This window comes from Danio rerio, chromosome 23 (assembly GCF_049306965.1).
Source record: "Danio rerio strain Tuebingen ecotype United States chromosome 23, GRCz12tu, whole genome shotgun sequence".
Classification (NCBI taxonomy): Eukaryota; Metazoa; Chordata; class Actinopteri; order Cypriniformes; family Danionidae; genus Danio; species Danio rerio.
Genome location: NC_133198.1, coordinates 49,694,968 through 49,722,964, shown reverse-complemented (window position 1 = coordinate 49,722,964; position 27,997 = coordinate 49,694,968). Strand labels below are relative to the sequence as shown.

General features: G+C 37.6%; 2 protein-coding genes and 1 non-coding gene across 4 annotated transcripts in view; 1 reads left to right on the top strand and 2 right to left on the bottom strand.

Annotated features, from left to right (window-relative positions):
* vdra (vitamin D receptor a) overlaps positions 1–17,110 on the bottom strand; it is an 82,613-nt gene extending 65,503 nt beyond the window's left edge. For both annotated transcript variants that reach the window (XM_073937963.1, XM_073937961.1), the window contains exons 1-2: positions 17,061–17,110; positions 16,829–16,953 (exon numbers count right to left, since the gene is read on the bottom strand). The gene's annotated coding sequence lies outside the window, so the exon portion shown is untranslated. The remainder of the gene's footprint in view (positions 1–16,828; positions 16,954–17,060) is intronic.
* A 4,744-nt stretch (positions 17,111–21,854) lies between these two features.
* trnaq-uug (transfer RNA glutamine (anticodon UUG)) lies at positions 21,855–21,926 on the top strand. Its single transcript has one exon. It is a non-coding gene; the product is annotated as a tRNA-Gln (tRNA).
* Positions 21,927–22,549: 623 nt separating this feature from the next.
* calcrl2 (calcitonin receptor-like 2) overlaps positions 22,550–27,997 on the bottom strand; it is a 35,694-nt gene continuing 30,246 nt past the window's right edge. Inside the window, exon 13 of the mRNA XM_073939501.1 lies at positions 22,550–27,167. Coding sequence (XP_073795602.1) covers positions 26,901–27,167 — 267 coding nt within the window. The 3' untranslated portion in view covers positions 22,550–26,900. The remainder of the gene's footprint in view (positions 27,168–27,997) is intronic.

Sequence of the window (27,997 nt, the reverse complement as noted above, 5' to 3'; positions counted from 1 at the left end):
AATAACATAACAGATACTGATTAAATACAAAAATACATTATGTTTTTAAATATTATGTCTATTATTTAGCTATTTTATTCCCACAAAAACACATTTGCACATCCATATTATGTCATTTAGTGGAATAATATAGCTAAATAATAATAGACATAATTGTAATGTATAGAACAGTTTCCATATTAAAGTTTGCATTATAGTAGGCTATGGTGTCAAGAATTTAAAGAATTGTATTGCATTTCATGGCACACGTTGTTCCTTTTCATTATTAACATGATTTCCAGTAATATAATCAGACTTTTAAATGTGTTTTAACAGCAACAAAATGTGATTTTATTGTTATTTGTAATGATTTCATTTTCATTTATTACATTATTACTTGATGGTCAACAATATTAACAGATAGACATTCAATATAAAATTATAAAAACGTATAACAACAGTATAATAAAGGTATTATGTACTTATTATTGTTATTTTTATTATTATATTATTATTATTACATGATAGTTATATTAACATAACAGATAATGATTGACATTAAACAAAACAGTTATTCTACAGTATAATAAAGGGATTGTGTTTCTATATATATATTATGTCTACTGTTATTTTTTAGCACTATTAATTTAATAGTAATGTATCGTACAGTATATTAAAGTTTGCACTGTAATATGGTGTGGTGTGAATGATTTCAATGCAGTCCATTGCACAATATGTTCCTTTTATTGTTAATATGATTTCCAGTAATTTAAATCAGATTTTTAAATGTATTTACAGCAACTGTTGGGGAATTCATTGTGTCTTGATGAATTTCTGATTAATGTATTACTCTCATTTATATGCTTATTTGAGTGATTTCAGTATTATTATTATTATTATTAATTTTATTATTATTATTATCTATTGTATTATTACTCATACCTGTAGCATTATTATCAGGTATGTGTGATTTGGTTAATAAAACAGTCATTCTGTGTAAATGCAGTCAGAGATGAGAAGATAAATTAGAAGAGCAGCATTGATGTCACAATGAGGGTATATTTATGGATGCAAGGCCATAAGGACACCTGCGACCTGTTCTGTAACTCATAATAAGGTACCTGCACGTGCGGCCACACTCATTTGTACTGACATCTAAAAAAATATGAGTACCCATGAACTTACAGTTGACAGCTCATTGGACAGTGAACACGATATATTGTTGAGCATTGCTTTTTGGCTGAGTCATCGCTTTTGAAACAGGAAGGAAAGACCTTAACTGAACATGGGTAAGACCCCTGAAAGACCCTGAGACTTTATTGGTGGCGGGCACATGAGAGATTTAAGATCCCATTATCGGAGAAACTGATGGAGGGTGTGTAATGTGTAAATTTGGGTGGAGTATTAAGACACAGAAATGAATTGAAACTGTGTGCAAGCCTCTGTTTGGCAGACATTCGAACGACCTGTCTCTCTTGTTACTGATGCTGTAACAATAAACTGCTTTGCCTAAAGACTTCGGAGATCTCCGACTTTGTCATTCTTTGAAAAGTTTGACTTAGAGACTTAGAATATTCTGCAGACCAGAATCAGACCAGAATACCATAGCAACTGTAGTCACCACAGCCTATTAATTACTATAGTAGCCATTACCATAGCAACTGTAGTCACCACAGCATATTAATTACTATAGTAGCCATTACCATAGCAACTGTAGAATCACCACAACAGATTAATTACTTTCGTGGTTGTTACCATAGCAACTGTAGAATCACCACAACAGATTAATTACTATAGTGGTTGTTACCATAGCAACTGTAGACTCATCACAATGAAATAATAACTATAGTAGCTGTTACCATAGCAACTGTAGTGTGGTGTATTGGGATAATGTGTGTGTGTGTAATGATCTGGGTGTTGGTCTCGCTATTGATTGGTTCTTGACAACTATTTAAGCCATGTGATGTATTGTTGTGATGACGTTGTTTATACCTATGTAAAGCACGCTTGATGGCATTTCTGTGTGTTTGCCTCGTAAATATATAACAAACTGGCGAAGAGGAAAATTGTGTGGATATGGCCCAAATCGGAAGATTAGATGAGTATAAACCAGAAAATGAGTCCTGGTCAGCATATATTGAGCGAGTGGACAACACCACAAAAGATTAATAACTATAATTGTGTTACCATAGCAACTGTAGAATCGTCACAACAGATAAATTACTATAGTAGCCATTACCATATTAACTGTAATCACCACAACATATGAATTACTATAGTAGCCAATACCATAGCAACTGTAGAATCACCACAACAGATTAATTACTATAGTCGTTGTTACCATGACAACTGTAGAATCTCCACAATGGAAAAATTACTATAGGAGTTATTACCATAGCAACTGCAGAATCACCACAACAGATTAATTACTATAGTGGTTGTTACCATAGCAACTGTAGACCTGTCACAGTGAAATAATAACTATAGTAGCTGTTACCATAGCGACTGTAGAATCACTACAACAGATTAATTACTATAGTAACTGTTACCATAGCAACTGTACAGTCCCCACAACAGATTAATTACTATAGTAGTCATTATCATGGCAACTAGGATCACCACAACAAATTAATTACTGATAGCTGTTATCATAGCAACTGTAGTATCGTCACAACAGATAAATTACTATAGTAGCCGTTACCATAGCAACTGTAGAATCACCACATCATATTAATTACTATAGTAGCTGTAACCATAGCAACTGTAGAATCACCACAACAGGTTAACTACTATGATAGCTGTTACCATAGCAACTGTAGAATCACCCCAACAGATTATTTGAAGCATGTATTATAGTAGGGTTCAGAAACACTGTAGTATTTATTTACTATACATTAATATAGTATTTTTTCATGTGGGGATGAATATTATTATCATTATAAACTGTAAACTGTAAAATGTAAACTGATGTTCCTGGACAACAACATGTTAAACTGCGCTATATTTATCTTTGTAAGTCATATAAATAGTAAGATAAACTGTACACATGCTTATTTAAAGTGATCACTCTGCTTCTGGAGTTACAGAAACATCAGCCTGAGTAGAGTCTGTATGAGTTAAATAAAACAAACTGAGCTGTACACCTCACACAGCTCCTGTATCTGACTGTCACACATCACTCCAGAACACACTAATCCGGCAGGAATTTCCTCCTAATCCTGAGGGATTCTGTTGGACAGGGAGGGAATTTCCCATCCGGGTCTTGCAGGATTATTCCCTAATGAACACACACTCCTGCAGGACTCCAGTGTAAGTGTGTTTGAGAGAGAGAGAGTGAGAGAGAGAGGATGCTGAGTGTGATTTAGTGTTCATGTGTGTCACATATGTGTGTGAGAACGAGTGTGTGTCTGTATGTGTCTGAGAATGCTGTGTGTTCATATGTGTGTATACCTGTGTGTGAGACAAGTGTGTGTGTGTGAGAGAGAGTGTGTGTCTGTATGTCTGAGGATGCTGTGTATGCTTCAGTCTATCTCATGTGTTGTGTGTGTGAGCGTTTGTCTGTATGCATGTGTGTGTGTGTATGTGGGGGTTCTTTGTGTGCTTCAGTGTGATAACGTGTCTGTTCATATGTGTATGTGTGTGCCTCAATGTGTGTGGGCTTCAGCGTACGTGTCTCGTGTGTGTATGTGTGTGCTTTAGTGTGTCTCATGTGTCTGTGTGCGCACTTCAGTGTGTCTCGTGTATGTGTGTGTTTCATGTGTGTGTGTATGCTTCAGTGTGTGTGCTTTATTGTGAGTTTGTGTCTTCTGTGTATGTGTATGTGTGCTTCAGTGTGTGTGTGTGTGTGTAAAGATGCTGTGTGTGCTTCAGTGTGATCATTTGTGTCTCGTGTGTGCGCTTCTATGTGTGTTAGTGTGAGGATGCTGTGTGTGTGCTTCTCTCGTGTGTGTGTGTGTGTGCGTGTGTCTCATGTGTAATGCATGTTGTAGATCATGTGAAGAACCGGACACTAGTGCTGCGGTCAACTTCCTTCATCCGTGTGTGTGTGTGTGTGTGTGAGAGAGAGAGAGAGTGTGTGCATGTGTTTGAAAATGTGTGTATGTGTGAGTAAGACAGAGAGTGAGTGCATATGAAAGTGTGTGTGTGAGACTGTCTGGTTGAAAATCTGTGCGTTTAGTTTATGTATGTGTGAGTGTGTGTATTTGTGAGAGTGTGTTTGTATGTAAATTGCGCGTTTGTATGTAAATTCAATTTAATTCAAGTTTGTTTGTATAACGCATTTCACAATAGAAGACAGTAAGTGTGTGTGTGTGTGTGCTTCTGTGTGTGTGTTTGTTTGAGTGTAACTACAGTCTGGTTAGTTACAGTGTGAAACCTGAAGCGTGAGTGTGTGAGAGAGAGAGAGTGTGTGTGTGTGTGAGTTAAACTCCTGACCTGCTCTTTCTGTTGCGTCTCTGGCGTTTCTTTTGTGTGTGTGAGTCTGAACATTGTTCACTGCACCGGCGCCACATCCGCTGTTTAGGGTGTGTTTGAGGCCTCTGACCCTCTGTGTGTGTGTTTCTGCATGTATGTGTGTGTGTGTGTGTGTGTATGCATGTGTATGTGCATCTGTCTGTTTCTGTGTGTGGAGGAAACTTCCATAGGTTTATTGTGTGTATGTATTTGTGTGTATCATGTGTGACTGTCAGTATGTGTGTGTAGCGGAAACTTCCACTTGTTTACTGTATGTGTGTGTGTGTCTGCAAGTGTGTGTGTCCATCTTTGTGTGTGTATGTGGAGGAAACTTCCATATGTTTATTGTATGCATGTGTGTGTGTCTCTATGTGTGTGTGTGTGTGTGCATTTGTGCGTGTAGCATGAGTGACTGTGTGTAGTGGTAAACTTCCACTTGTTTACTGTATGTGTGTGTGTGTGTGTGTGTGTGTGTGTCGGTGGGTGTATATGTGTCTGTCTGTATGTGTGTGTGTGTGCATTGCGGAAAATTCCACATGTTTGCTGTGTGTGAATGTGTATGTCTCTATGTGTGTGTGTGTGTGTGTCTGTATGTGTGTGTGTGGCGGAAACGTCCACATTTACTGTATGTGTGTGTGTGTGTGTGTATGGGTATACTTGTGTCTGTCTGTGTGTGTGTGGCCGAAATGTTCACATGTTTATGTGCATGTGTGTGTGTGTGTGTGTGTGTGTGTTTCTAGACTTTGAGGATGTCACTGTTAGCGTCTGCTCTGTGATGTTTTGGAGATTAAACTCTTTTGTTCGCTTGTTTACTCTTGTATTGTTTGTCAAACTGGGCAGTGTGGTGAGCAGTGGTCAGCACTGTGGCCTCACAGCAAGAAGGTCGCAGGTTTGAGTCTCAGCTGGGTCAGTTGGTGTTTCTGTGTGGAGTTTGCATGTTCTCCCCGTGTTGGTGTGGGTTTCCTCCGGGTGCTCCGGTTTCCCCCACAGTCCAAACACATGCGCTATAGGGGAACTGATCAACTACACTGGCCGTAGTGTATGAGTGTGTGTGTGAATAAGTGTGTATGGGTGTTTCCCAGTGCTGTGTTGCAGCAGGAAGGGCATCTGGATAAAACGTTGTGCTGGAATAATTTGCAGTTTCAAATTGCTTCAAATGTATGCATGTGTGTCTGTGTGTGAATGAGCGTGTGTTTCTTGTTTGTGTGAGAGAGCATATGTGATTGTGTGTAAGAGAATGTCTGCCTTGTGTGTGTGTGGGCTTATTTAGTGTATGAGTGTTTTTGTTTAGTTTGTCAGTGTGTGTGTGTGTGTGTTTGTATATGATTATATGTGCGCATATGTGAGCATGTCTTTAAGCGTGTATGAGTGTGTGACCATGTCTGTGTGTCTGTAAGTATGTGTGTGAGCATGTGTGTGTGTGTGTATATAGAGTAACTGCTGGTGTATTGATTATGACTGATGGATCAGGATCAATAATCTCTCCAGTAAAGCAAAGACTCAGCAGGTGTGTGTGTGTGTGTGTTGGCTCTGCTCTCCGTCTGGGCTGAACGCCCGTCAGATACACTCATACAGAAACACTGGAGAAATGTTCCTGCAGCACTCGGGACACCCAGAGCACACTGACAGTGTGTGTGTGTGTGTGTGTGTGTGTGTATGTATGAGTTGTATATGTGTGCATTGTTTGTGTGTGTGTTAAATATATGTGTGTTGCATACGTGTTCATTATTGTATATGTGTGTGTTTTACAAGCATGTATTATTGTATGTGTGTGTGTGTGTGTTTAATATATGTGTGTTGCATACGTGTTCGTTATTGTATATGTGTGTGTTTTATATATGTGCATTGTTTGTGTGTGTGTGTTAAATATATGTGTGTTGCATATGTATTCGTTATTGTATATGTGTGTGTTTTACATGCATGTATTATTGTATGTGTGTGTGTGTGTGTTTTATATGCACGCCTTATTGTATGTGCGTGTGTGTGTATATGTGTTGTATATGTATTATTGTATGTGTGTGTGTTGTACATATTTGTCATTGTATATATGTGTGTGTGTGTGTGTTTTGTATACATGTATTATTGAATGTGTTTGTGTGTGTGTGTGTGTGTGTGTGTGTGCATATACGCAAGTGTATGCATGTGTATGTATGTCTGTGTAAGTGTGTGTGTGTATGTGAGTGTGTGTGCATATGTGGAAGTGTGTGAATGTGTGTGTGTAAGTGTGTGTGTAGGTGTGTGCGTGTATGTGTGTGTGTGCGCAGCAGGACGTGTCTGTTGATTGTGAATGATCATGTTCCCTCATGACGCTGAGTGAGAACAGCACGTCACACACTGACAGAAGATGCCGGTGTTCTGCTGGAAATCACGCACACATCAAAGCCACATTAGCACCATGCACAAAACACATACACACACACACACACACACATGCAGAGAAATATTTAATCAGAATAATACCCAAAAAACAAGAAACAATCTCTCAAAAAACCAGCAAGATCTGGCGCTGGGTAACACTCATTCATTCATTCATTCATTTTCCTTCAGCTTAGTCACTTTATTTATCAGGGGTCGCCATAGTGAAATGAACCGCCAACTACTCCAGTATATGTTTTACACAGCGGATGCCCTTCCAGCTGCAATCCAGTACTGGGAAACACCCATACACACTCATACACAGACACACACACTCAGCTGGGACTCAAACCAGTGACCTTGTCTCCAGAACAAACCACTGTTATACAATGACTTGCCTAATTACCCTAACTTTACCCTAATCACCCTAGTGAAGCCTTTACATTTAATCAGCTGAGATCATCATGTGTTCAAAGCTAAATCATAAGCAATAATCCACATGCACATGGGTGTATGCTAGTGTCCAGTCAGCTCCTGGTCATCAGATGGTCAGACAGACGTGTTTCTTCTCACTAAATCAGTCCGCTAGTCTGAGTCTGGGCAGAAAGGAGAACACACACACATTTTTTCCACACAGTTTCATGTGTCAGGCCGGTGGTCGGCTGTCTGAGCTCTCCGGGGGCCGATGGAGGGGATTTTCTGTCTCTCTATTGTTCTTTATTGACTTACCCTCATGAAAAACATTAAAGAGCCCAATCGTCAGTGCTAAAGAATCAGTGTCGTCTGCCAGAGCTAAACTTAGAAAATAACAGGATTCCTCTGCCAAACGAGCTGAAGACGCTGCCCTAGAAAAACGGCACGGCCTGAAGAAGGCCCGAAATGCACAGAGACGCGTCTGAGAGATGACCCAGAGACAGATAAAGCACCATCACATACTCAAATTATAAATGTGTGCTTTTACTTTCCCTTGATGTACATTCAGAGTTGACCCTCAGCTGATGATTGATAATAAAGCTGGCGTGCTGTTCCGGGAGAGAGCTTTGAGCTTATGAGATCCTCGAGCCCTGGGCTCCTTCCGGTTGCAGGGGAGTTTGAGCTCAGGTAGATCTCGATGACTCCCTGTCCTGCTTATTGTAGCTAAGTGTCAGATATGGATGCTGAAGGTGTACTCAGAGCTTGGCTAAAAATATTTTGGATTAATTGTTTAGGGTGCTTGTTTTTGAACTGTGGGAGGAAACCGGAGGACCCGGGGAAAACCCACACGAGCACGGGGAGAACGAGCAAAACTCCGCTCAGAAATGTCGCCTGGTTTGGAAGGGAATTAAACCAGGGGCATTCTTGCTGTGAGGCAACAGCGCTAATCACTGGCCACCGTGTCGCCTGTTTGAAAGAAGAGTTGAGAGTTGAGTATTGTTTGTTTTTATTGAAATGGCCAAATTGTGTCGGAGGACAGTTGAATGTGCTGGCCATTAGGTGTTTTGTCTAAAAAAATGACAGTAGGCTGCAGTTTTTTCCTTTAAAACTTTAACAGATTGCTATTTTTTCCTAATGACATGATGTAATAAATTAGTATTTTAAAAATTAGTCTTGTGGGGGAAACCGGAGCACCCAGAGGAAAAAACTTCAACTGACCCAGCTGGGACTCGAACCAGTGACCTTCTTGCTGTACAGCCTGAACACCAGCTGGTGACCTCTCCCACCTGCAGCTTCTCTATGATGGACGTCCAGCATCCTCCAGCCTCCGTCGCCTAGACTGCAGCTCTGCACAAGACGTTTGGCCGTAGGAGAAATGCTGGAGGCCAAATGAGCCCGGTTTCTCTCCAGGTTTTTTAATTCTTCACTTTCGCCGATTGGTGAAGTTGTTTCCTCGCCGCTGTCACTACTGGCTTGCATGGTTCGGGGCTGAAGCTGCGCATGGATGGATTTGCTCTTCAGTGTTTGGACTGTCAGCAGTGATTATTAAACCACACTGAACTGAACTGAACTTAAACACTGTTTCAATTTACTATCCTCTTCTGTGTGAAGCTGCTTACATTGTAAAAGCACTACACAAATAAAGCTGAATTGAAAAATTGAATTGGAATAGTTGGCGGTTCATTCGGCTGTGGCAATCCCGGATTAATAAAGGGACTAAGCCAAAAAGAAAACGAATGAATGAATGGTAGCTTATAAAATGTATTTCATGCTGATGTACAGTTGAAGTCAAAATTATTAGCCCTCCTATGAAATTTGTATTCTTTTACAAATATTTCACAAGTGCTGTTGAACAGAGCAAGAAAATTGTTTTCACGGCATTTCCTTTTGTATTTTTCTTCTGGAAAAGGTTTTTTTTCTTTTATTTTGGGTGAAATAATTATTTATTTATTTTTTTAAGTAAAAACTGCTAAGGTCAATATTATTAGCCCTCTTAAGTAATTATTTGTTTGATTGGCTCCAGGAAAAAACTATTGTTGTCCAATGACTTGCCTAATTACACTAACTTGCCTAGTTAAGGTAATTAACCTAATTAAGCCTTTAAATTGCACTTAAAGCTTAAAAATGGTGTCTTGAAAAACAAATAGTACAATAATGCATTCTGTCATCATGACAAAGACAAAAGAAATAAGTTTAGACTTGAGAAAAAGAATTGTTGAGGCTCACAAAGAAGGAGAAGGATATACATGTTTATCAAAGCGTTTTCAAGTGTCAAGAAGTGCCGTTAGAAGTATTATCAAGAAGTTTAATGAGATCCACACTGTGGAGAACATGACTGTCAGAGGTAGAAAGCGAAAGATTTCCAAAACTTTAGAAAGAAAATTAGTAAGAGAGGTTTCTAAAGACCCAAGAACAACTGCCAAGACACTAGTGAATGACTTAGCCAAGTCTGGAATTAATGTCTCAGCAAAGACGGTCACTAGAGCCCTGCACAGGAGTGAACTGAAAGGTTGTCGACCAAGAAAGACTCCTCTTTTAAAAAAGAGACACCTCCAAGCTAGACTGAAGTTTGCCAGGGGCAATCTAGAGAAAAATAATGAATACTGGAAACGTATCCTTTGGTCAGATGAGACAAAACTAGAGCTCTTTGGCCATAGAGATGTTGCCTATGTTTGGAGGAAGAAGGGAGAGGCATTTAATCCAAAGAACACCGTTCCCACAGTGAAACATGGCGGTGGGAGTATAATGCTATGGGGATGTTTCAGTGCATGTGGAACTGGGAATCTTATCAGGGTTGAAGGAAACATGAAAAAGGAAGACTACCAGAAGATTTTGAAAAATAACCTCAAACAGTCTGCAACAAAACTTGGTTTGGGTCGATGTTTTGTATTCCAGCATGATAATGACCCAAAACATACCTCACTTCTGGTAAAGAACTACCTTCAACAGAACAAAGTGAAAGTCCTTGACTGGCCTGCACAAAGCCCAGACTTAAATCCAATAGAAAATCTGTGGGGGACACTGAAGTCTAGAGTTCATGCCAGAAGACCAACAAATCTGGAAGAGCTTGAGAGATTTGCTAAGGAAGAATGGGCTAACACTCCTCAGGAGACATGCTTGAAACTTGTTGAGAGCTACAATAAACGGCTGATGGCTGTTATCAAGCAAAAGGGTTACACTATTGACTATTAACATCAGAGGGCTAATAATTTTGACCTCCAAGCTTTTTTTATTTTTGATTATAATTGTGTTTCTGTTTGTATTACAAACACTCAAAGCTTCCTGAATAAACTGTTATGTTTAAAAATTATGTGTTGAAAAAATCTTTAATCCATTAAAAAGCACTTGGGAGTTATTTGAAAAATAATGAAATATTTTATAGGGGGCTAATAATTTTGTCTTCAACTGTATATGGGATTTCAAAGTGTCACATTTGGGGATTTGTACTCATCTGATGCATACTGCGCACTTTTCTGGAAACTCCTCAGCAGATCCTCAGTCATCCTCTGATTGGTTTAAATATACAGGATTTCTGTGAGTGCGCAGCAATCTTCATCAGCCCACCTGGAAACAAGCATAGATATATACACTAGATATCGCATAGGGACGCTGAGCATGCGTCAATAGCGCCGCCATATTGGTACAGTGCTCCCAGGACAAATGTCATTCAACCGCACTAGTCAAGACAGTGTTATTACGTGAAGATGCGGGACTTTAGCGCTGTCTACGGGTGTAGTAATGAGCAAACTAAGAAAACAAAGCACAAAGGCAGAACATTTCATAGATATTATTAAGTTTTTTCTGTTTTTGTATGTTCTGAACTTTTGTGCTAATCAGGTCACGTTATTGATGATAACAGTCACTTACTGCATTCACCATACGGCAAAGCAGCTCCAACTCACACTAAACACTCGGCTTATGCTAGTTTTGTTGAATAAAATCAGCAAACAATGCAAAAGAAATATGACAACGGGATGCTGCGCTGCCAGAAACTTGTATTACTGTCGGCTAACGTTAGTGAAAGAGTCGTTCGGGGGATTCATTCACAAATGAATCGCTCCCTCCGTCAGTATGAGCAGTGAAAGCAGGAGAGGAGCTGTGTTTCAGGACATGATTAGATTAAATTTAACAGGGATGGTGAATAGTACATTTCTGTACACACAAACACAAGCTTTTAGTCAGGAATGCCCGTGCGGTCACTGATCCATCAATGTAGAAAAGTGATGTCAAGTTATAATTTTCATAATTACAAACAAAATTACATACAAACATCCAGGAAAACTCCTGATCATAGATATATTTGTATATGTGTATATCTCTGGCTTTGGATGGCCACAGTCCTCCACTGTACATTGGTCCCGCATTCGTTTCAAAGGAGCGCTACCCTGTAGCAAGATGGCGGCGCTATTGACGCATTCCATCCAATAGACAACAATAGGCCAGGCGACATCTATTGTATATATCTATGGGAAACAAGTCTGAGCGGAGAAAAAAGCTGTGATGCTTATATTGACGATGTGCTCATTATTAATCGTATAACTTTCTGAGACGGTCACGAATCAGTGATTTCGTTACTGTGAGGATCACTGTGTGACATTTGACTTAAATGCTGTAATACTCACAGCTTAACTGCTTCAATCAATGATGCACACAAACATGCAGGCATGGTTATATTCTCATTATTTCTACAATTCGCAGTGAATAAAAATCTTCAGATGATCTGATTGAGGTGTTTTGGTGACTGTCGCTTTAAATGCAAATGAGATTGTGCTCTTTTTTAAGAGGAGGGCGGGGCTACATCATCATAGTGATAGATGTAAGACAGCAGTGTGTGTGTTGTCAGTGCAGGTCAGGTGTGCATGTGTGCTTCAACTGACCCGGCTGAGGCTTGAACCACCAACCTTCTTGCTGTGAGGCGACAGCGCTACCCACTGCACCACCGTGTCGCCCCCCCCTCTGATTATAATAAATACAATGAATTCATCTTTACCATTAGAGGCGGCTGGAGATATGCACACACTGCTGACACACAGCGGGGTTTGAAGTCATGTCTGCATAACAGGTACACTTCACTATATCTGTACAGTTTTTCCTCTGCAGGTCTCCTGACTCTAAAACAGAGTCAATGTTTTACTGTACGGGCCTGTTTGTGTCTCAAAGACCATCAGAAGCGGCGCGAGAGCTTCAGACTTCGACCTGTCTGCTGTTTTTGTGAGACTGTGTGTGTTTTTCTTATGTAACTGCAGATGTAGATTAACCCTGCAGTCAAGCGTTCAGTCGTGTGCTAATGATGACCCCTCTGTAGTGCTGTCGTCAGGAAACTGCACCGTTAGAGACACATTATTTATATTTATTAATGTAGCTCTGGCGTCTGTAGAAGAGCATTTATGCATTGCATTACACACAAACAGATGCAAATTAACTATGGAACTCATACACTATGGACAATTTAGCCTACCCAGTTCCCCTATAGCGCATGTGTTTGGACTGTGGGGGAAACCGGAGCACCCGGAGGAAACCCACACCAACACGGGGAGAACATGCAATTATTTCTTAAATAATTTACCAAAATAAAAAGATTATGAAAAAATTAAAAAGATGATGATAAATGTACAATGGAGGGGTGGATGAACAATGGAGAGATAGACGGATGGATGAACAATGGAGAGATGAATGGATGGAAGGATGGATGGATGATCAATGGAGAGATGGACGGATGGATGAACATTGGAGAGATGGATGGATGGATGGATAGATGAACAATGGAGAGATGGACGAATGGATGGATGGATAGATGGATGGATGAACAATAGAGATGGATGGAAGGATGGATGAACAATGGAGAGATGGAGGGAAGGACGGATGGATGAACAATGGAGAGATGGACGGAAGGATGGATAAACAATGGAGAGATGGACGAATGTATGGATGGATGGATAGATGAACAATGGAGAGATGGATGGATGGATGAACAATAGAAAGATGGACGGAAGGATGGATGGATGAACAATGGAGAGATGGATGGATGGATAAACAATGGAGAGATGGATGAATGTATGGATGGATGGATGGATGAACAATAGAAAGATGGGCGGAAGGATGGATGGATGAACAATGGAAGGATGGATGGAGGGATGAACAATGGAGAGATGAATGGATGGATGGATAGATGAAGAATGGAGAGATGGACGGATGGATGGATGGATGAACAATGGAGAGATGGATGGATGGATAGATGAACAATGGAGAGATGGATGGATGGATAGATGAACAATGGAGAGATGGATGGATGGATAGATGAACAATGGAGAGATGGATGGATGAACAATGGAGAGATGGATGGATGGATGAACAATGGAGAGATGGACGGATGGATGAACAATGGAGAGATGGACGGATGGATGAATGAACAATGGAGAGATGGATGGATGGATGGATAGATGGATAAACAATGGAGAGATGGACGAATGGATGGATGGATGGATGGATAGATGAAAAATGGAGAGATGGATGGATGGATGAACAATAGAAAGATAGACGGAAGGATGGATGGATGAACAATGGAGAGATGGATGGATGGATGAACAATAGAAAGATGGACGGAAGGATGGATGGATGAACAATGGAGAGATGGATGGATGGATGAACAATGGAGAGATAGATGGATAGATGGATAAACAATGAAGAGATGGACGAATGTATGGATAGATGGATAGATGAACAATGGAGAGATGGATGGATGGATGAACAATAGAAAGATGGGCGGAACGATGGATGGATGAACAATGGAGAGACGGATGGATGGATGGATGAACAATGGAAGGATGGATGGAGGGATGAACAATGGAGAGATGAATGGATGGATGGATAGATGAAGAATGGAGAGATGGACGGATGGATGGATGGATGAACAATGGAGAGATGGATGGATGGATAGATGAACAATGGAGAGATGGATGGATGGATAGATGAACAATGGAGAGATGGATGGATGGATGGATAGATGAACAATGGAGAGATGGATGGATGAACAATGGAGAGATGGATGGATGGATGAACAATGGAGAGATGGACGGATGGATGAACAATGGAGAGATGGACGGATGGATGAATGAACAATGGAGAGATGGATGGATGGATGGATGGATAGATGAAAAATGGAGAGATGGATGGATGGTTGAACAATAGAAAGATAGACGGAAGGATGGATGGATGAACAATGGAGAGACGGATGGATGGATGAACAATAGAAAGATAGACGGAAGGATGGATGGATGAACAATGGAGAGACGGATGGATGGATGGATGAACAATGGAGAGATGGATGGATGGATGGATGGAGGGATGAACAATGGAGAGATGGATGGATGGATGAACAATGGAGAGATGGATGGATGGATAGATGAACAATGGAGATATGGATGGATGGATGGATAGATAGATCAACAATGGAGAGATGGAGGGATGGATGGAAGAACAATGGAGAGATGGATGGATGGATGGATGGATAGATAGATGAACAGTGGAGAGATGGACGGATGGATGGATGGATGAACAATGGAGAGATAAATGGATGGATCGATAAACAATGGAGAGATGGACGGATGGATGAACAATGGAGAGATGGATGGATGGATGGATGGATGAACAATGGAAAGATGGATGGATGGATGAACAATGGAAAGATGGATGGATGGATGGATGGATGGATAGATAGATGAACAATGGAGGGATGGATAGACAGATAAATAAATTAACAATATAGATAGATAGATAGATAGATAGATAGATAGATAGATAGATAGATAGATAGATAGATAGATAGATAGATGGTTAAATAAACAATGGAGGGATGGATGGATAAACAATGGGTGGATGAACAATGAAGGAATGGATGAACAGACAGATGGGAGGGTGGACTAATGGATAGATGAACGAATGAAAAGTGGGTGGATGGAGTTGGAGTCCCGATTGGGTCAGTTGGTGTTTCTGTGTGGAGTTTGCATGTTCTCCCCGTGTTGGTGTGGGTTTCCTCTGGGTGCTCCGGTTTCCCCCACAGTCCAAACACATGCGCTATGGGGGAACTGATCAACTACACTGGCCGTAGTGTATGAGTGTGTATGAATGTGTGTATGGGTGTTTCCCAGTACTGGGTTGCAGCTGGAAGGGCATCCGCTGTGTAAAACATATGCTGGAATGGTGCTTCATTCCGCTGTGGCGACCCGTGATGAATAAAGGAAAATGATTGAATGAGAATAGCCGTGTGTCCTTCATTCCCAGTGCAGTTTGAGCTCTGTTTTATATAAGACTGTTTTGTCCCAGAGGAGCAGATCAACGGCCAATGACAACAGAAATAACTTAACGACTTCAAAACAGCTGCAATATTACAGAGGAGTCGTATGAGCTACTGTTCAAGTGTTGTTTCATGCATTATAGTAAGCTGCTCTGGGTGAAAATATCCACCAACATTGAGTTACACTCATCTGTTTAGAGCCATGTTAATAATGCGCATATATAATAATGTTTGACCACAGAGTAAATGTTTTAGGGCAGTTTTAGGGCAAACGGGAGCAATGTGAGGGCTCTTAATATTGTTCCGGCAGTGCTTTTCATTTGTGTCATTATTTTGGTTTATTTTAAAAAGCCATTAACTTTAATTCAGATGTTTGTGTACTTCAGCAAGGCAGGAAGTTGGAAAATAACAGAACATGCAGGCTCGGTTTAATCAATAAACACTGAAAAACACGTCACTTTCACAATTTGAAGAGTTTTATGTTATTGTTGTTATTACTGCAAAAAGGTGCATCATTAAAAATATTACTAAAACTAATTATTAAAAAGCAGTCTGCTTCCATTATTTTGCATTATTATAATTATTATTTTAATCATTATTAAATCTCATATTTCTAGTTCAGTGCTCAAAATATCATCTCGTTCATTCATTTTCCTTCAGCTTAGTCCCTTATTTATCAGGGTTCACCGCCAACTATTTCAGCATATGTTTTACACAGCGGATGCCCTTCCAGCTGCAACCCAGTACTGGGGAACACCCACACACACTCATTCACACACACACTCATACACTAGGCCAGTGTAGTTGATCAGTTCCCCTATAGCGCATGTGTTTGGACTGTGGGGGAAACCGGAGCACCCAGAGGAAACCCACGCCAACATGTGGAGAACATGCAAACTCCACACAGAAACACCGACTGACCCAGCCGAGACTCAAACCAGAGCCCTTCTTGCTGTGAGGCAAACGTGCTACTCACCGTGCCGCCAATAGTTAACCTGCAATTTTATGGAATATTGGTGACGTCTCTCTGTACAAGTTTAATGAAGCGTATTTGTGGAGTGTATGTGTTGTCCTCAATGGTTGGCTTCATCTCTTCATATGTGACCCAAATGACACAATACTGTAGTTTTCTACCACTATAGGCTATATTATACTACAATACACCACAGTTTACTGTGAGCAGAATCGTCATCATAATGTAATGGCTAATTCTCTGTATAATGTTTATATAGAGTTAGCAAAACGCTCATTATAATGTTGGCGAGCTGTTTTGTTCAGTAAAGATAAGTTTTAATCAGAGTTGTAAACCAACTGTTATGTATCTGGGTTACTTACGAGGTAAAAATATTGTAGATAATTAGACTGAGGTGAACTGAGCTCGTGTGTTTATCTTCAGAGACGACAGAATTAGCGCGACGGCCAATCAAAAACACACGCCCAAAACACACAAGATACAGCACCTGAAAAACACACTTCACATCACTGTCTACATTATATATAGTTACTTTTTAAAATTACTGTGTGTTAGTAATTATAAAGACTCATTAATTGTGTTCTTTAATCTTACCTTATAAGTTTGACAGTTGGTCATTGCCATGACTGGCGTTCAGTTCCGGCGGAAGTGAACACCAAATTAGGGAAATTAATTTCCAATTAAACATGTTTATTAAATGTAAAATAGGCGACACGATGTCTATATTTTTGATCATTGATGTTTTTGTCAGTTAATTGAAATATTAATTTTCAATAGTCATTTTAGTTTTTCAGATTTACAATTTTCTCAATGTTTATATTTATTTTAGCTCTTTTTCAATAAACAAAAATGATTTTTATTACTTTCGGTTTAAAATAAGGACAATTATTGCAAAATGTACATATTTTTATGAATATTATTTCGCTGTGCCGAACCCTGATTAAATAAAGGGACTAAGCTGAAGAGAAATAAATGAATAAAATAAACATTCAATATATTCCTCATTCAATTTTAATCCGTGGATTTCCTCCGGTAAATTACATAAACTTTTAGTTATTAGCAACAATCCATGCCAAGTGTTAAAAACAAAATCACACTTAAACACACAGCATATGTGGGTTTATTTAACAAGAGTTTATTTTAACTAGCTTTATAAATATTGTAACTGCTGTATTTTGTTTTGTTCTTATTGTTTGTTTTCATGGAATGTATGCAGAAATATGGTGATGCCCATAACATAGGCTATTTTCTGTCAAGCATAATAAAGTTTACTACTACTAGAATATTTAAATGCACGTCACAAAAGTGTAATCTGTTTTATCATGCTTTAAAGTTTTTATAATTCCTACATTTTACAAACTACATTTTTGACTTGTAGCATGCATTGCTAAACACTTAGACAAACCTAAAGATGACTTTCTCAATATATTATTTTTATTATTAGGGAACCCTCATATTCAAGATTTTGAAATAGCTGCTTTTGAATACAGAATTTAATCCTGTCCTATAAATCAATGTAAATCTATTAATACAGCTTTCAGATGTTGTGTGTATATATATATATATATATATATATATATATATATATATATATATATATATATATATATATATATATATATATATATAAAATTCAACATTGTATGTGTAAATATATAATCTGTAGCCTCGTAATAAACCATTTTTTAAATGCATATAAATTTAAAACGCATATATTTTTAAAATAACAACAAAACAATTACAGAGCATATCAAATAATTATAGTACAAATCAGACAGAATTTACACTGAGATTTTGACTTGTGTCCATCTTCTGCTTTATTCCGTCCTCTAGTGGTGATAGGAGCCGCTGCACGCTTACTTCCGTATAAATAATTCTGGCTCTCTTCCGACCGCAGCTGTATCCCTTCTAGCAACAACCATATTTGGATGCTGATCAGCAATTCATAAACTTCCGGCCCCGAGTCACAGATGGCATCAATAAATCAAGATATAACCGAGAAAACATTTCGACAAAACACGCAGAATTACACCAACCATGAAAACAAACCAGCACATCCACTTCAGATGACTCCATCTTTCCCTTTAGACCATCAACTGAGTACAAGCAGCTGATAACAGCACTGCAGGGAGAAAAACCAACAACCACAGACTGCCAACAGCACACTACAGGTATTCACTAGCCTAGAAAAGAAGATAATGTGATGTAAAATATATGAATAACTGCATGAATATAAACATACATCTACAAATAATCAGGATATATGGATAAATAAATGTACAATGAAAAAATAAAGTAATGTATGACTTAATAGATATTGTATTTTAATTCGATTTAATTTTTTAATTGTTTCTTTTTTTGCATGTTTCATTTATATTTTATTAATTTGAACTTTAATTTATTTGTTTTAAATGCATTTTTGCTGTATTAAATACAAATTCTAATCTTTTTCTGCAGGTTTGGTTTGATTTATGTTTGTTTAATTAATTGTAATCAGTTGCTGATTACATTTAGATTACTTTAGTGCTAATCCTTGTTTGACCACATATAATGAAGCAGGATAAGCTTGTGCTATTTTGACAAATAGAAATAAAAAATGTGTTCATTCTTTATTGGCAACAAGAGCTTAACAGCGTCTCTTTAAAGTCCAATGATGGACAGTTAATACTTCTCAATTGTTTAAATATGGAATGATGTAATCCACAAAAAGTAACTGTCGTCTGATTATGGGTATTTTAAAAAGTTGTTTACTCTAATAAAATAATTGATTTTTGTAGTCTGATTGTAAAAGTGTTTACATATAATCCCTTCACTCTGGATATGAACACATATTCCTGCAGTAATGAGATATTATAATATATTTTAGCACAAATACATTCATTTATACATTAGAAATTCTTTAAATGTTTCCACATAGCCACATGGGAAAATGCTGTAATAATTTATAGTAAATACTAAAGTGCTCATGCAATAGTATATCAATCTGCTATATTAATTCTATAGTTGCTATGGTAACACAGCAACTGTAGTAATTAATCAATTGTTGTGATTCTATAGTTGCTATTGTAACATGATTATAAGTCTTAATCTGTTGTGGTGACTATATAGTTGCTACGGTAACACGATTCATTCTTAATCTTTTGTGGTGATATTATAAAAGCTATGGCAACATGATTATAGTAATTTATCTGTTGTGGTGATTTTATAGTTGCTATGGCAACACGATTATAGTAATTAATCTGTTGTGAGGATTTTATAGTTGCTATGGCAACATGATTATAGTAATTAATCTGTTTTGAGGATTTTATAGTTGCTATGGCAACACGATTATAGTAATTAATCTGTTGTGAGGATTTTATAGTTGCTATGGCAACATGATTATAGTAATTAATCTGTTTTGAGGATTTTAAAGTTGCTATGGCAACACGATTATAGTAATTAATCTGTTGTGATGATTTTATAGTTGCTATGGCAACACGATTATAGTAATTAATCTGTTGTGATGATTTTATAGTTGCTATGGTAACACGATTATAGTAATTAATCTGTTGTGGTGATTGTATAGTTGCTATGGTAACACGATTATAGTAATTAATCTGTTGTGGTGATTGTATAGTTGCTATAGCAACTTATTTATAGTAATTAATCTTATGTGTTGATTCTATAGTTTTTATGGTAACATGATTATATTAATTAATCTGTTGTGGTGATTGTATAGTTGCTATAGCAACTTATTTATAGTAATTAATCTTTTGTGTTGATTCTATAGTTTTTATGGTAACATGATTATATTAATTAATCTGTTGTGTTGATTCTATAGTTGCTATGGTTACACAAGTATGGTAATTAATTTATTGTGATGTTTCTACAGTTATGTTGTTTTCAAGTTTTAGAGTTTGTAGTTTGTAAAATTATATTACATCGATATAATTTAAAAGTTCAGAAATGAAGTTTTTTGGTAACTCGATGAGAACTTCAGCAGAGCGTATTTTTGTGCTGTCCATGAATTAAACATGTCAGCCGTTTACACTTTCTTAAGCATGTCTTTTCACCTCAGATGAAGAAAGTGTTTGATATGAATTATTCAAGAATCTTTGGCACTTTATGAATTATATAAATAAAGGCGCATTGTGCTGAAGCTGATGGAGCTCTTGTGAACTTAAAAACACTAAACGCACAACTGCATTCTGATTTTAAAATGACATAAATGTCATATAATGTCATAACTAAAGCACAAACATGTATGCTGTCAATAATATAAAAAATTATGAAAATTTATAGTATAAAAAACTAATGCTAGTAAATACGGTAGTGTTTTTCAGCCATACTATATTAGAATTGATCTGTTGTGGTGATTCTACAGTTGCTATGGCAACACAACAACTGCAGTAATATAAATAACCCTGTACTGTAAGTTAATACTGTAGTTTTTAACAACTATAGGGTATATTATACTACAGTACACCACATATTACTGTAGTAAAACCTAAAGTACTACAGTATTTACAGTTTATCAGTTCACTGTAGTACAGTAAGCTGGAGCATTCACAATCAAAGAGTTATTTTATGCTAAAGTTTATCACAAAGCCTAATTTACACAATATAAAAAGGTTAAAAACATTGACGTTTTTAAATGGCCGCTATAGTGTTCGTGTATCAAGAGTTTTACAGTATGGGAATGTATATGAATTTGAAGCACTTTACGAAGAAAAAAAACACTCTTGTTCTACAAGCTAACTTATTTTCTGAAGGTGAGCCGTGTTATATATATAAACTACAGCTGCTGAAATATTCTCAAATCACCACTATATGATAAAATATACATGTTTAATGAGTTAATGTGACGTGTTTAGAAGAGAAAACCTTGGTGTGGTGATTAGCAAGCTGTTTTCTGAAGCTGAGTTGTAGCATAAACAACAGCTGCTGAAACATTCTTCAATTACAACTATGTAATAAAAATATAACGTTTAATAAGTATAATAAATAGTTAATATTGACGTCTAAAATTGAGTGTTGTGAAGAGAAATGTGTGGTGATTAGCAAGCTAATTTATGTTTTCTCAAAAAGCCTAGTTACACAACAGCTGCTGAAATATTCTTTAGTTACAACTAACAAAATACGTTTTATTAAGTTAGTTATGTAATAAATAATGAATGTTGACGAGTTGAAATGGCGAATTGAGCGTAACTTAAACGAGTTAGTCTCTATTCAAGGTGATTTGTTTGCAGCATAACATCATATCACACATATAATATACGATAAAACGCAATATATAATACACTTTTTTACAGTACATTTTACCAACATGAGTTCTTCACCGAATACCAGAAGGCTTTTATGTGAAGTATCTGTTTGCCAAAAGCGGTATTTTCGCCTGTTGCACTCGCCGGTCCCATGGTGTAATGGTTAGCACTCTGGACTTTGAATCCAGCGATCCGAGTTCAAATCTCGGTGGGACCTCGTCCTTTTCCGATGATTACAACCGAGAGTTATGAAGACACACAAACTTATCAGCGCTAAAGAACACATCCGACGTGGCTGTTTAATAAAACCAATAAATGAAATATTAAGATGTGATAAGTTGCCAAGAAGTGGGAAAGCAATGCAAACTCTGTCTAATGCACAGTAATAAATACCAAAGTGACTGCATTGAAGAAAACAAACAGATGCATGGAGGGACATCAATTAATCAAAGAGCAAATTAAATAAGGATGAAATACAGTAAAGGAAAAGGTCTTTATTTGCGCAGTCAGAGTTATTCATTAACAACATCTGTGCTTTTAAGGCAATTAAATGAAAAACTGTTCCTCAAGAAGGGCCACAATGAGAAGAAATGAATAAATGCTGCAGAGACTCTGGTTATTAGTGGAAAATAAATGTGGCCATATAAATGAAACCTAAAAATACACCTGCAGAGGAGAACATTCTGGATCAGCTCTGCTGGGTTATCAGGAACACTGTGCACTGCTTTGGAAAGGTTAGTTTAGCAACCTAAAAATACCCATGAACATATTTTTGGTTTGAATGTGAGTATTTTTATTGAGTTTCAATGTGTTTGTTACACATAAAGTGATATTAAAATATTGAGAAGTCAAAATGGAATGCTTTATTCTTTTCAGCAAATGTGACACAACATTGACTACATGCTTTAACACAGAATAATAAAAACTTACAAAGCATTACATATACAGGTGCTGACATAACAGAATATATACAACATCACATCTTTATACAAACAAAAAGGCAGGTTTTCATTTCAAATTTGACCGTGATCATAAGAGGATGGGTATCCGCACTGCTATATGGCATGTGTTGGCATAATCAAAATGATCATTCCCAACAATACTCTGTGGAGTCAGATCTTTAATGGCAAATCAGCATGACTGAGCTCTTATAAACAATAAACTGCATTGTAATAAACAGAAAACGGGTTGGATATTGCCAAAAAATCAGTGGCTTCACTATCACTTTACTGCACATCACACTTTATGAATATAATCTTATTAGACAAGATGTGATAAAATGTATTTCATAAAGATATCTCTGTTTTAATGGGTCTTGAACATCATAAGATGTTAATATTAGGTTAGATTTAGGTGGCCAACATCTAAGGACAATGTTATTTTGACATCCAATAATGATGTGAAATGACGTTGATATTTGGTTGATTTTAGGTTGTGTTGGAAAGTGACCAAAATCCAACGTCAAGCCAACATCTTAAACCAACGTCATATTGACGTCAAATACTGACATTTATTCATCAGGTATGTTAACCAAAAGCCAACGTTTGATAGACGTCATAGTGGTAACGTCCACACAACTTCAAGCAGTAACATCATTAAACGTTGATATTTGGTTGAGTTTAGGTTGTGTTGGAAAGTGAGCGAAATCCAACTTCTGATAGACGTCATACTGGTAACGTCCACACAACGTCGTTCAGTAAAATTATTAAACGTTGATATTTGGTTGAGTTTAGGTTGTGTTGGAAAGTGAGCGAAATCCAACGTTTGATAGACGTCATACTGGTAACGTCCACACAACGTCGTTCAGTAAAATTATTAAATGTTGATATTTGGTTGAGTTTAGGTTGTGTTGGAAAGTGACCGAAATCCAACGTTTGATAGACGTCATACTGGTAACGTCCACACAACGTCGTTCAGTAAAATGATTAAACGTTGATATTTGGTTGATTTTAGGTTGTGTTGGAAAGTGATCAAAATCCAACGTCAAGCCAACATCTTAAACTAACGTCATATTGACGTCAAAAACTGACATTTATTCATCAGGTATGTTAACCAAAAGCCAACGTTTAATAGACGTCATAGTGGTAACATCCACACAACGTCAAGCAGTAACATCATTAAACGTTGATATTTGGTTGAGTTTAGGTTGTGTTGGAAAGTGAGCGAAATCCAACTTCTGATAGACGTCATACTGGTAACGTCCACACAACGTCGTTCAGTAAAATTATTAAACGTTGATATTTGGTTGAGTTTAGGTTGTGTTGGAAAGTGAGCGAAATCCAACGTTTGATAGACGTCATACTGGTAACGTCCACACAACGTCGTTCAGTAAAATTATTAAATGTTGATATTTGGTTGAGTTTAGGTTGTGTTGGAAAGTGACCGAAATCCAACGTTTGATAGACGTCATACTGGTAACGTCCACACAACGTCGTTCAGTAAAATGATTAAACGTTGATATTTGGTTGATTTTAGGTTGTGTTGGAAAGTGATCAAAATCCAACGTCAAGCCAACATCTTAAACTAACGTCATATTGACGTCAAAAACTGACATTTATTCATCAGGTATGTTAACCAAAAGCCAACGTTTAATAGACGTCATAGTGGTAACATCCACACAACGTCAAGCAGTAACATCATTAGACGTTGATATTTGGTTGAGTTTAGGTTGTGTTGGAAAGTGAGCGAAATCCAACTTCTGATAGACGTCATAGTGGTAACGTCCACACAACGTCGTTCAGTAAAATTATTAAACGTTGATATTTGGTTGAGTTTAGGTTGCGTTGGAAAGTGACCAAAATCCAACGTCAAGCCAACATCTTAAACCAACGTCATATTGACGTCAAATACTGACATTTATTCATCAGGTAGTTAACCAAAAGCCAACGTTTGATAGACGTCACAGTGGTAACGTTCACACAACGTCAAGCAGTAACATCATTAGACGTTGATATTTGGTTGAGTTTAGGTTGTGTTGGAAAGTGAGCGAAATCCAACTTCTGATAGACGTCATAGTGGTAACGTCCACACAACGTCGTTCAGTAAAATTATTAAACGTTTATATTTGGTTGAGTTTAGGTTGTGTTGGAAAGTGACCGAAATCCAACGTTTGATAGACATCATACTGGTAACGTCCACACAACGTCGTTCAGTAAAATTATTAAACGTTATTTGGTTGATTTAAGGTTATTTTGGACAGTAATCACTATTCAACGTCAAGCCAACAATTTAATCCAACGCCATTAACCCGATTTCCATTTCCAAACAAAATTCAAGGTCCCATGGCGTTGGGGTACAACGTCAATCTGTCAAGTTGACGTCCTGTGCCTGCAGGGCTGATTCACAACAGTGTGTAAACTGATCCACACGTAGCAAAAACTGTAAGTAACAGTTATAAATGCAACCCGAGAGATTTTTAGGAAATGTTTCGCGCCACATATTTTGACCGATATATGCGTCCTGCCATGACCAGTTTTAATTCACCTGACGCTGCTGTTGGACGAATGTTTGCAGGGCAGGAACGTTTGCTTTATTCATATTGAATGTCTCCAGATAGGAAAACGTTCAGAACAGTCCATTTAGGTTTTCTTGAAGTTGTTATGCGTTGTTGTGAGAGGGTTCATTTGTTATTTACAAAAAATGACGCTACAGATTATAGATTCCCAGAAAAATCTTGCGTGTTTCCCCAAAAATAAATAAATGGGAGCCAAACAGGAACTATATGGCAACATTGCTGTGTTTGCTGGGTATAAAAGAACTGGACCAATGCAATCGGTTTGCTGTGCTGACCAAAAAAACATAGCAAGAGCAAACATAATGTGACCACAGTTGTGCTTCATACAAACCTGTGTGACTGACATTCACGATTGTTTTCCTGCCACTGTGCTGATATTTATTATTGTGCATAATATACTGCTGATGAAAACAAGGTCATGTGTACTGTCCATAAGATGCAGAAGAACACGAATGAGGAGATGTGTAAATATGCTTTCTTTTTCCATATGAACACTTCAAGTGCATCACAAAACAGACATTGATGCAGTGCTCAACACTCTACACATGTAGCATAAACAGTGCATTCACACTGACAGCTCTTCACAAGAACAAGGGGAGGGGTCACTGATAGTGAAGGGGAGGAGCTACTGAGCTATACTGATGCTGAGGAAGGGGAGGGGCAGCTTATTTAGTTTGTTATTAGGGGGAGTGGCTTTAATTAGGAGGAGGAGCTGCATGAAGGGGATGATCTTATAATGAGGAGGAGCTAATGATGAATGGGAGGAGCGACTGGGGAAAGGGAAAGGCTAATAATGAAGAGAAGAATGATTAAGGGGAGGGGCTCTTTACACTAAATCCATCATTCTAAGCCAATGTTTACAAGTGTTTAAAGTACAAAAGACAACAAAATACAGGTATTGACACATATGAAATAATGTATGTATAGTAATTTACACTAAATACTATAGTGTTTTACAACCATACTATAGTAAAGTAAGTGCGCAACTCTTTATATACACACTCATCTGTCACTGCACTGTTCTTCACTGTTTGGTGCCTTAAATAGTGAACTGATGAACTGTAATATTGTAGTATAACTAGGTTTTACTACTGTAAATCACAATATACCCTACAGTATTGGGTTGCATGTTTATATTAAAATAGTAGTTGTGTTACCATAGCAACTGTAGAATCCCCACAACAGATTAATTACTATAGTAGTTGTGTTACCATAGCAACTATAGAATCCCAAAAGATCATTTACTATAGTAGTTGTGTTACCTTAGCAACAATAAAATCACCACAACAGATTAATTACTATAGTTGTCGTGTTACCATAACAACTATAGGATTACCGCAACAGATTAATTACTATAGTAGTTGTGTTGCCGTAGCAACTATAGAATCACCACAACAGACCAATTACTATAGTAGTTGTGTTACCATAGCAACTATAGAATCCCAACAGATTAATTACTATAGTAGTTGTGTTACCGTAGCAACTATAGAATCACCACAACAGATAAATTACTATAGTAGTTGTGTTACCATAGCAACTACAGAATCCCCACAACTGATTTATCTGAATGTTTTACTATAGAATAGTATAAAACACTGTAGTATTTATTATTTTTTCGACAAAGCTAATAAATACGTGTGCGTGGTGGGACGGAGTGGTGTGTGTTGCGTTGTTTTCTTATATCTCAGACGTCTGGAGTGTTTCGCAGTTGTCCGACTCTTGTCTGTCGTAGCGTGTGCCGTTGCTCTGTCCGTTGAGCGTGTGTGTGTCAGCGTGTGTTTTCTGCTCTGTGCTGTTGCACGGTTCGAGGTTGATGGTGACGCGGCTGGTCTCGGTGATGGAGGAGTTAGTGTGGTAGTTACAGTGAGAGTCGGTGGTCACCAGACGCCGCCGCTTCCACTGACTGCGATACTGCGCTAATTTACGCCTCAACGCCGACTGCACCTACAGGACCAAAACACCTGTCAGACACCATCATACTGCTTTTCTTCTCAACTACCACACTGTTCGCTGCATAGTATACATTGCATACTGAGAAATAGTTTGCACACACCGACCTGTTATTAAATAGCAATATGCAACAATTTTGTACTGCAGTATTTGAAGGAATGTGCAATAAGAAATGTAGGCATATTGTATTCTGCGTAGTATGTACTTTAAATAGCATGTGTTAGTACACACAATAAAAATAAAGTATGTTTTCTGCATAGTATATACTATATATATATATATATATATATCTCTGTGTAACGGAGAGCAGATTTCTTCAACACATTTCTAATCATAATAGTTTTAATAACTCATTTCTAATAACTGATTTATTTCCTCTTTGTCATGATGAAAGCACATAATATTAGACTAGATATTCTTCAAGACACTAGTGTTCAGCTTAAAGTGGCATGTAAAGGCTTCACTAGGGTAATTAGGGTAATTAGGCAAGTTATTGTATAACAGTGATTTGTTCTGTAGACTATCAAAAACATATAAAGCTTAAAGGGGCGAATAATATTGACCTTAAAATGGCTTTAAAACTATTAAAAACTGCTTTTATTCTAGCCGAAATAAAACAAATAAGACTTTCTCCAGAAGAACAAATATTATCAGACACACTGTGAACATTTCCTCAATCTGCTCAACATCACTTGGTAAATATTTAAACATTAAAATATGTATTATTTATAAATAATAATTATTAATGTTATTTAAATATTTAAAAATCAAAGGGGGCTAATAATTTTGACTTCAACTGTATGTACACATCCAAACACACACAT